The sequence below is a fragment of the Polistes canadensis genome, unplaced genomic scaffold (genome assembly GCF_001313835.1).
Source record: "Polistes canadensis isolate GaletaPanama2010 unplaced genomic scaffold, ASM131383v1 scaffold_81, whole genome shotgun sequence".
NCBI lineage: Eukaryota > Metazoa > Arthropoda > Insecta > Hymenoptera > Vespidae > Polistes > Polistes canadensis.
The window spans coordinates 292,638-303,545 of NW_014569628.1; the positions used below are offsets into that span (position 1 = coordinate 292,638).

Genomic DNA, 10,908 nt, shown 5'->3' on the forward strand with positions numbered 1-10,908 from the left:
ATCGATATTACACGATAAATACATCAATGAAAAAAAAAACTTTTTTTTTTTTTTTTGTTTTTTTTTTTTTGTTTTAGATAAGAAAAATCAAGCGAAGGCGTGAATACGAGCCAAGGAATCGTCATTAGGTCCATGATTACCTTGCTCGTTTCTTTCGCCATCATAATCCGTTGGTCATATAGAATGTTGAGGGGGTGGTAACATAATTTCGTAACCCGTCGGCATACTCTGTTGATTATGATGATGGTGATGGGTACTAGACATCATTTGATGATGGGTTTGTTGATAATATTGATGATGCATACTGCTATGACTTGGATAATAAACCGAGCTCTGTTCCACGTCTCTACCTGGACAAATTAATATCATATAATTTCAACAACGAGGAATAAGAATAATAATTGTTAATATATTGAAAAGAGTAAAAAAATTAATGTAAAATAGTGAAATTTAATAAAAAATAATAACCCACCACTTTCATAAACGCTACGACCGTAGCATAACGCTTTGACGTCGTTCATGGGACTAAGACCACCATTATGTGGATGAGCCGTGTGTACAGAGGACGGTGTTACAGGAGTCGCATAACCGTGATGATGTGGCCCCATAGGACTCATCCCCATTGGACTACATGAATTCATTGCGGCTGGTGACATACCCATCGTTGACAAAGGTGACATAGCTAAATTCGGACTGTCCGAATCGATGCTCTGCAATGATTGCATACTTCCACCGTTGCTCACCGAATTATTAATTGTATTGTTCGTTGTGCTTTGACAATTGAGTGGTAGCATGTCCCTGGAAAAAAAAAAAAAAAACCAAAAAGCGATATTAAATGATTCTATACTAATAGGTTTCTATTAACGTTAGTTACTATTGTTTTTTAAAAAATTAAAAAAATTTATTCCTAAGCTATAAAGCTTAAGTTCTTCTCTTTCGTTTCTTCTCCTTTAACGTGAGAAAAAGAAAAATAAAAATGAAAAAGAAAGAAAAAAAGAAAAAATGAAAATATTCATGGGTAATATATTTTAGATCCCAAAGCAGCCTAGTATCATAAATCTTATGGTTTTTGAGGATCACATGGCAGATCAGCCATTGTTTTAAGAATTAACTTATGTCCCTTCTTAAAAGTTCTTAAACCAAAAACGATTAGTTTACGACTAATGCGACAGTAAAATATGGAAAGAAATACTTTTGCATTCAAGAAAATTTATTGGAATCTAACTTCACGTGATATTTTCTTTGTATTTTTATTTTTATTTTTTCTTTTATTTCTTTTTTATTTTCTTTTCTCTTTTTATCTTTTCTTTTTGTTTTGTCTTTAATCGTTGTAAAACTCCAAAAAAAAAGAAGAAAGGGTCAGGGCTCCAGGTAAACAAAATTTCATTCTAGTACATGTTGGTACATGTAATACGAATTATGTGTATTAGTTAGTTGTGTTAGTATGTGTAGATGAAATTTTAAAGCATATGCATACACGGTGGTCTCTGTCCATGTGCAAAACGACCCCGCCCATGGGCAGCGTTCCTTCGTTTCTTACTTCCTTTCTACCTTCTCCTCTTCCCCACCTTTTTTTCTCTTCTCTCTTATATATTTTTTATTTTTTTTTCCCCCCCCCCCCTTTATGTAGACGCAAGGGCACAAGCATTTTTATACTTCGCGTTCTCCAAGGTCTTAAGAAATACGCCCTACAAAGGCGTAACCTTTTTTTCTCCCGTTTACTTCCTCCCTCTTTTATAATAACATCCCTTCTGCGTTCAATACTATTTTCACAACTTTTTTTTTATAATGTTGATAAGAAAAAAATTATAATCGTATGATAATAAAATACGAAATGAAAATATGCGAGTACGACGTATGCATTTATATTTGCCCGGGTATTATTAGAAACTTTTTTTGTGTTAGTAATTTGTACAAAAATTGGAGCAGGATATTTACCATGATCGTTTCTAAAAAGTGAAAAAGAAAATTCCCCATAAGTTAACAAGCTCCTTCCTTCATTCTTTATCTCTTAATCTGAATAAGTTCTCTTAGCACAACGAATATAATGCAATATGTAATTCATTGAACAACAATGGCACAGAATATAATCCTAATCATATATTTCTTACATTAATTTCAAAATTAAACAAAAATATTTATCCGCCAAATTAATTATCTTCTTATTTTCTTTTTTTTTTAAGAAAAGAAAAAAAAGAAAAAGAGAACGGATAGAGAATTCGTTCGGATTTGTCGTCTGGCATTTTTTTTTCTCCTTTTTTTTTCTTTTATTTTTGAAAAATCATCCACATTCGGATAAATGATTTTTTTTTTTTTTTTTTTCTTTTTCTCTCATTCCTACGAAGATTTATCTCTCGCGGAGTAGTTTTTCGGCGGAGAACCGATTCGACCTTTCTCTCTTTTTCCGCCCTTAACGTCCTCTTTCGAGAAAGACTCTAGGAAAAGGAAATGCGACGCCCCATTACCGTTTTATGACGCAGCTACGGTTACATCTCGCGTTTCACCATTGAGCTGTTCGCACTACCAATAGTTTACTACATAAAGGCCACGGCCGGCCCTCCACCGCTACCCCGATTTATCTTCACTGTGCCCCTCCCCCCGCTGGTAACACACCAACTACAATTCCGCAATCTTTTCATCCTTATTAACGCAATCACTAATTTCCGTTTCCTTTTTTTTTTGTTTCCCCCATTAATAAATTATTCGTTCGATAAACAAAAAGAAACAAATAAAAATTTGTCAACTATATTATAATTTCAATTTATTAATATATAATAATATTTGTAGACTGTATATTATTGTAAAAATAAATGATCAAGATACGCATGAAATATTTTCCTTTCGAGTAAATAATAATTCACGGTAGAGGTGTGGGGGGAGATTGCATAAAGTAATTGGTTTTGTATTTTTATAATAAAGGACGAATCGTATCAAAGTCGCATATTATTTAATCGTTGATAAGTTTTAATATTACATAAAAATTCTTATGTAAAAATATGTTCGACAATATTTATTCAATAATTAATATCAATAATAATTTTAATTATTTTCTTTTTTTTACACCGCGCTTTTTTGTACTTTTTAGATACGTCAAAATGCTTCAATCGTTTCAACATTTCAATATAATATCTTTCATTGAATATATTTCTATATATATATATATATGGTCAATAATTTGGTGTTAAACGATTTGATTTCTATCCAAAAAAAAAAAAAAAGAAAATGTTCAATGAATAATCCACACAAGAAAGGTATATATATATATATATATTCTTTAAAAAATTTGTAGAGTCCACACACAGTTAGAAAGTATTAGGTCCTTGGGAATTAAAGGAAACATTCAACGGGAGGTCTTCTGTGGTAGCCCATGACCGCGGTTAAGTCGTAGCCATAACAACGGAGAGTTCGTTCCTTTCTTTATGTAGTATAATACTCACAAAACTCTTTCACGTTTTATACGTAGGCGTAAACATAAATATACTACACGCACTACCAGCCAATGTGTGTTACGCACGCGCGCCGTTACGCACGGTGATTCGTTCGACGAGTACGCCTTTGCTATATATTCTGACTACTACTGTGATATCGGCCATTGCCACGAAAGAATATCCTTACGCGACAAACACGTGTGCATTACATTATTTTTCACCTCTCTTTCTCTCTCTCTCTCTCTCTATATTATTTTTAATTTTTTTTGTTTAAGTTATTTAATGTAAGATTTAATAAATGTTCGTACATTTCTCAGTCCTGCGATTTTCATCATCATCGGATCTCACTATTTTTTAATTTTAATATTTCTTTTTTTTATTATTATATTTTTATAATAAATATTTATTAAATGTAATAATTGTTTGTATAATATGTTTTAAGTATGGTTATATTATATATTTGTTTTATATTAATATTTATCAAAATTGGATATTTATAATAAAATATTAATAATAGGAATGATAGGTATTATATCGATTAATATATCGAGAATTAATTGTTATTTTAATATATATAAATTATTAATTAATTCATAATTTTATATTTATATCCTTTGATCGCATTTATATTTTCCATGTCATTTTATAGAAATACTGATCAAATATAAATACAATTGCAATATTTCATTTTTATTTCTTCCTATTATCGGGAACTTTAAAGATAAAAGAAAAAATAATTAAATCGAAATGAATGATCAAATGTTCGCGTCATCGATGATGCAATAAACATCTTAGAAAATATTAATGAATGATAATTAATTCATTCATGTTACTAGGTCGATAAACTATTAATTCATATACCACCGTTACAATCGTGTCTCTTATTATTTATATTTTTTAATATGACGATTGAAATTGATACCGTGTGTCCGTTTGAAATAACACTTATGTATATCATCAAGTCAGCAAAGTTCACCGAACAGTGGTACGATGCTGAATTAGCCTAAGCATTTAATTACTGCACCATCCATGTGATTAGAAACGTACGTACGTGTGTGTGCATGTGTGCGTGCCTGTGTGTATGTCTGCTGTTGACGAGGCATCGATATTTTCATTTATATTTATATTTTCAGCTAAACGAAAAATATATATTTTAAAACATTGAATATTTTTCAACGATTTCTTTGATCATTATTTATAGGAGTGTGTTTATCAAAACGTTCGCGTTTAATATACCCCGATAATTAATCGATGTTATAATCTTAAGCATCGAGATCCATACCCCACATATTTATTTAATCCTTTCCGAGTTCGTATACGTTTATTTTCCAGTCGTAAGGTAAACAAATTTTCGTATCAAATAATCATTTGTTAAAATCCCTTATCGAAATCATTCAATTCATTTATCTTTGATTATATGAAAATAAACTCCTAATTGAAAACAAAATAATATTGGACATTTACGAGACATTTTTGTAATATATCACTTATTAACCGATCGTATTCTCAAGATAATAATTTTGTCGTTTATATATTTAAAAACTAATATAAAAATAAATATTGTCGAATATTTAAACTCTTTTTCTTTTTAAATCCGAAATTATCGTATAAAAATAATGGATAAACCAGAAAATATATTCGAAACACTTGTTGCTCGTTGAAAAATAAGAGAGACCCCCCGATGTTATATATGCCCGGGACGCTTTTACACGTTCCAGTTGTTTTTTTTTTTTTTTTCTTTTTTTTTTCTGAGAAAGTACGAAAAGATTTTTTTCTCTGGGCGTAGGTATATTTAAATGACCATTTTCCGAGAATCGAAAAGGGAACACAAAAAAAGAAAAATTCAAAGTTTAACGTATCTTCAAAACTCACGGAATACGCACGCACGCACGCACATACGCACGTACGTATTCACGCATACACGCGTACACAATTGAACAATAATTTATTGAAATATTTGAATAAAACTAAATATAATATAGAAAAAGGTATATGCATAATAATAAAACTTACGATCTCGTTTGCGGCGTACGATCCCTTTGTCTTCGGTTTTTAAACCAATTGGAAACTTGGGTCAACGTTAGGCCAGTTTTCTTAGCTAGATTTTTCTTGTCGTCCGGAGTCGGGTACCTGTTTCTTGTATAACATTCCTTCAAAGCTGTTCTAGATCGTTCCTTGAAACAATAAACGGTTTCCTCACCGTCCCAAATGGTCTTTGGTAAAGGATATTTCTTTCTTAATCGATACTTATCAACGGCACCCAATGGTCGGCCACGAATCTTTTCTGCTTCGCAGTAATGCGATTTGTACCACATTTGTTGTAGTTCTTGATGCCGTCGCGGTGAAAATGGATGACTCTCGAGGATCATGTAGAGCTCATGATAGGAACCACGATGAAATGCTACGGCTGCTCGAGCCATTAAAACGCTCTCGTTACCGCGCACCAACTCACCCGGTGGTAATGACCATAGAAACCTGACAAATCGAAACAGATATTATACTTTCAATTAAATTTCTTTTCCTTCTTTGTTTTTTTTTCTTTTTCATTTCCTTACATATTATTTTCGCGATTTTTTTTATAGGATTTTGTCTATGTGTGTGTGTGTGTGTGTGTGCGCGCTCGCATACAATTTTATTCAAGCAAATATTTGAATTATTGACAAAGCCTATTGGTTTTTACGCATTTTATTACAATATATAACAAAATATTTAATTAACGTAATATCTACGACAATAATTCAATCGAATTTTGAAGAAAATTCATTTTAATCTCTTTTACAATCTGATTAATAAAATATTTTACATGTAATCGAATTAAAAAAGGAAAATATTGCTCGATTAATAATAATCATTGACAATAAAATTCCATCACATCTGTCAATTTATTTAGGTGTAATAATCATAGGAGACGAATTTGATACCAAGTCTTACAAACAATTCTCTCATTCTCTCATTCTCTCATTCAGATTTGTTTCTTTTTGGTCCTTTACCGATTATATCGGGCCGAGCATATCTCACATATAAGTCGCAATTCGTTCCGTTTACGAGCTTAACCGAACGAAACTGACTTGCTTTGTTTGCGTTGTATCGATAGCGTTGTGGTGACTTTATTTTCAAACTTTAAGGGCCCACAACCAATCTGTTTCTTCATCGGCATTTATTTATTGTCTCGTTTATTTCCTTTCACGATTACATCGATTCTTCGTAGGGAACAGAACAGAACAGAACAGTACAGAACAGAACAGAAAGAAAGAAATAATAATAACCAAAATTAATAATAATAATAATAATAATTTAACGACCGCGACGAGAGAGTAAAAAAGGTATATACAAGGCACGTTAATTTAAAAGAAGAAATTTTAAATGAAAGGATCTACTGTTCTACTTAATTATAAATTTTACTCAACATCTATAAAAAGTTGTGAACTCGTTAAAAAACGATTTCGGATAGAGATCGTAAATACAAATAATATTATAATTAAAAGAGCTAACCAATGTTTTTTATTGTGTTCAAATGATTTTACTCTTATACAATAGATTGTTATATATATTATATATAATCAGTTGTCTCTTTCGTCCAAAAATAAAATTCTTAATAAGAAAGTATCATAGGGAATTTGGATATCAAAAAAAGAAGTAGAACTTAATTTTAATAAGTTGGACGTTTCGTCCCTTTATTGGGACTTCTTGGACTTTAAAGATTAAGTTGCTGAAGAAGTCCCAGTAAAGGGACAAAACGTCCAACTTATTAAAATTAAGTTCTACTTCTTTTTTTGATGTCCAAATTCCTTATGATACCTTCTTATTAAGAGTTATATATATTTAATCTCGAATGTTGTTAATAATATCCAACGAATGAAACTTAAATAAAAATCATTAGTTTCACCTAGTTAATTTTTCGATGTCTTGGCTCTGGGATAGCGCTTCGCACATGCAGGATATCTGTTCGGGTGTAAAATTGCTGACCGTTGTACCGAGAGATAATCCACCGATATTTCCAATATTCGTAGAGACATTCGCCGAACTGCAGGTGGACAATTCTTGGGGATATTGAGGACTACCGTCAGACGTGGGCGTTAAATTTTGTGGTTGTGCATGATGGCTCAAACTAAGGACCGACATCGAAGAATTGATGTATTGTCCGGCAGCAGTGTTCCGATGAACACCACCCATTTGACTATTACAGTCGCTGTTCGGTGGTGACAGCTGATCCGAACTATCAGACATTCTTAGGAACCTTTACCGTTTTCATTCAACACGCTCATATACACCTACGAACATATACACACTCACGCATGCACTCACGCATGCACGCACCCACGCACGCATACACGCCAGGCACGCTCGCGGACACTTTTATTTCTTCGATGAAATTTCTTCAAACTCTTTCTTTTGCATTGTTCCTCCTCTCTTCTTTCTATTTTTTTTTTCCCCCGATTGGATGAATTATCGAAAAACAATTTTAGAATAATTATACGCGACCAATACTATTTTAAATAATTTCTTTTCTTTTTTCGTATATATTTAAATATTAATTTATAATATATTATATATTATTAATATACTATATTAATTTAAATATAATAATATACGATTTTAAAAACAATGCCAATCACGATCAAAATAAACGTCCGATCTCCGGCCGATTTACGAGCCTAACTCGTTGTTTAATCACGCGCGATTCATTCATATTCCACGATGTTCTTGCTTCCATAGTTCACGTTTTTTTTCCCCCATTGACGAGAGAGAGAGAGAGTCCGTTGACAATACACTAATCAGTCTAGATAATCGTACGATATCGATCTTTATTCTTTCTTCTTTTTTTTATTTTAACTTTACACACATAGTCTTATCAAACGAATATATATATATATAATATAATTAACATTGAATAATATAAAAGTCATATAAAGTTTTACAAAATTCAATCACACTTTTTAACGGATGATCACTCGTTGACCAATGATATATATATATATTTAATAATTAATCATCGGATAATAATATAATATCGAATGAATCACGACAATGTTATAATTCCACCTGTTCGATCACATTTTTCTTTCTTCTTTTAATTAAACTTATAAAAAAGAATCCTTTTTTAATAAGAATACCAACACGTTTATTATACACATTCGATTAGTATTATATCCTAAGGTAAGTAGACGACAGAATAAGAAGACACTAAGAGCTGAAAATAAACGTTGGGTATATCTTGATGAACACGACCGAACACACCACCACGGGGGTCGAGCGGGGAGGGGCCAGGGGTTCGGAGGATAGATCGTTCTTCTTGATAGGTAATTATGCGAGTCTCGATTATAAGGACTCCTTTGACCGTCGCCGAAGAAGACACACTCACTGAGTGACCAAGTCACCAAGTTAGTTCAAAGCCAACTCGCTCCACTATTTGCTACGTAACGCCGTTGCCGTGCTTATGCGGTGCCTATGTTGAGTATAGCTAGGAACTCGCTGATGGTGGTGACGGTAGTCGCAGTGGTGGTGGTGATGGTGGTGATGGTGGTGGTGGCGGTGGCGGTGATGATGGTGGTCTTCTCTCTTTCTCTTCTTCTTCCCTTCTCTGTTTCTTTTTTTTTTTGTTTCTTTTTTCTTTTTTTTTCCTCCCCCTTTTTTATTTTTTATTTTTTATTTCGTTTATACGCTCACCTATAGAGTACGAAGATCAGAGTGGCTCGACTCCAAACGAGCAAACTTCTCTCATTGGCCAACGCGTACTCGCTCCTGCATTACGATTGGTCGAATCTAGGGGCGGTCCAAGACTCTTTACCCCCGTTAGAAACGCTCACCCCATCCAGCAACAGCAGTTATCCTTTTTCGTTTCCATTCCCCTCTCTCTCTCTCTCTGTCTCTCTCTCTCTTTATACCTTTAATCCTCCAATTCTACTTACATACCTTTCTAGAAAACGTTTAAGGATTTTCCTGGAAGGTCTATGCATTTCAATTGATTAAAATCATTCCTATCATTGGATCATCCTACAAACTCTCGATAATCTAATTTATTCCCAAGTATTAATATAATTTGATTATAATATATTATACATTATTAAATCTGATATATAGATCGTTTCTTTCATTATTTTTTTTTTTAGATAAAATCGTATGCGCAGAAAAAGAAAGAAAGAAAAAATAAAAAGGCTAACGTTAACGAACAAAACGTTACAATGTTTGATAATGCAAAAATGGTCATCAACAAACACCGGAAACGCGTCACGTCATCCTATGCCGTGTTTTTACTAAACGTTCCGTTCGTCTATCGGTACGTATCACTCTGTCGTTTCATCGGACAATTTCAAAACAATCGTTCCGACCATTTCTATCCGTTGAGAATTTCTCATTTCGTTCCTAATATACGACAGATAAAAATTATGGAAATTTATTTTATCCGTTCATGATAAAAAATACCTATATCAATCCGTACCACCAGTTATGGTTATACATATATATATCGTGTTTCATTTCAATCGAATGCATTCTATCATCCACCGATCGAAGAATTAAACGGCTAACATTGATTTATCGTCGTAATTATCTTGAAACATTTAAAACGAGATGAAACTATCTCCCCCAATCGAATGGTAGCTTATTCCTATGCTTCGGGTTTGTCTGCAATCAATGCAAACTGTGTTATCGGTAACAAATTTGACACCCACGTTACTTCTCCTATTCTTTATAATCACGTTGATTTTTTTCTTTAATTTTTTTTTATCAACCATATGATTACTATCTTTCGTTTTAATAAACTTTTTCATATAATAGAAGAAAAAGAAAAAAAGTAGTTGATCATATCGAATTTGTCGAAAAATATGAAACCTCTCGCGAACTTAAATCGATTTTTGATTTTATTTCAATATACATTGGAATTATTCGTGTTAATTTTTTTATGTTTCAAATATATTTGTCCAATCAATTCGAGATTTGATTGGTTTTTAAGGAAAAATATAATGATCGAGAGAAAATACTTGACGTAGGTCGTTATTCAAATTATATTCCGAATAAGATTTAAGAAAATTTTGAAGATGATGACGAGGAGGAAGAAGAGAAGGAAGAGGAAGAAGATGTTGTCGAGAATAACGTAGATCAATGAGAGCCGATACGTTTTTGGTGGCAGACGAACGAAGATGTCTTTCCGCGGTTGGCCTAATCTTGGCACCGATGTTCGTCACGCCTTTACAATCCTTTGAACATGCCCCGCCTTTTCTTCTAATTGCCAACAGGATGTCTCAACCAAAGTGCAACTGTTGGACCGTAAAGATAATGACCCTATGCTCTTTTCTTTTTGTTCTTCCTCTTCTACTTCTTCTTCTTTGTTTTTCTTTTATTCCTATGCCAAACACCTAACTCCGACAGATTTGGATATATTGACGAGAAAAAAAAAAGAATAGAAAAAATTCGTTTTCCCCATAATATACATATTTCTCTCTTCGGAATGAAAAATAATCACATAACATTTTCTATTACC

The 10,908-nt window shown here is 32.6% G+C and overlaps 1 protein-coding gene across 1 annotated transcript; it reads right to left on the minus strand.

Moving 5' to 3' along the window:
- Positions 1–104: 104 nt before the first annotated feature.
- On the minus strand, positions 105–7,729 carry LOC106786757 (homeobox protein SIX2). Its single transcript, XM_014748485.1, has 4 exons — positions 7,315–7,729; positions 5,442–5,903; positions 473–798; positions 105–350 (listed from the first exon to the last, which is right to left on the minus strand). The coding sequence occupies exons 1-4, from the start codon at positions 7,653–7,655 to the stop codon at positions 175–177; spliced, it is 1,305 nt and encodes a 434-aa protein (XP_014603971.1). The 5' UTR covers positions 7,656–7,729; the 3' UTR covers positions 105–174.
- Between the last annotated feature and the right edge of the window lie 3,179 nt (positions 7,730–10,908).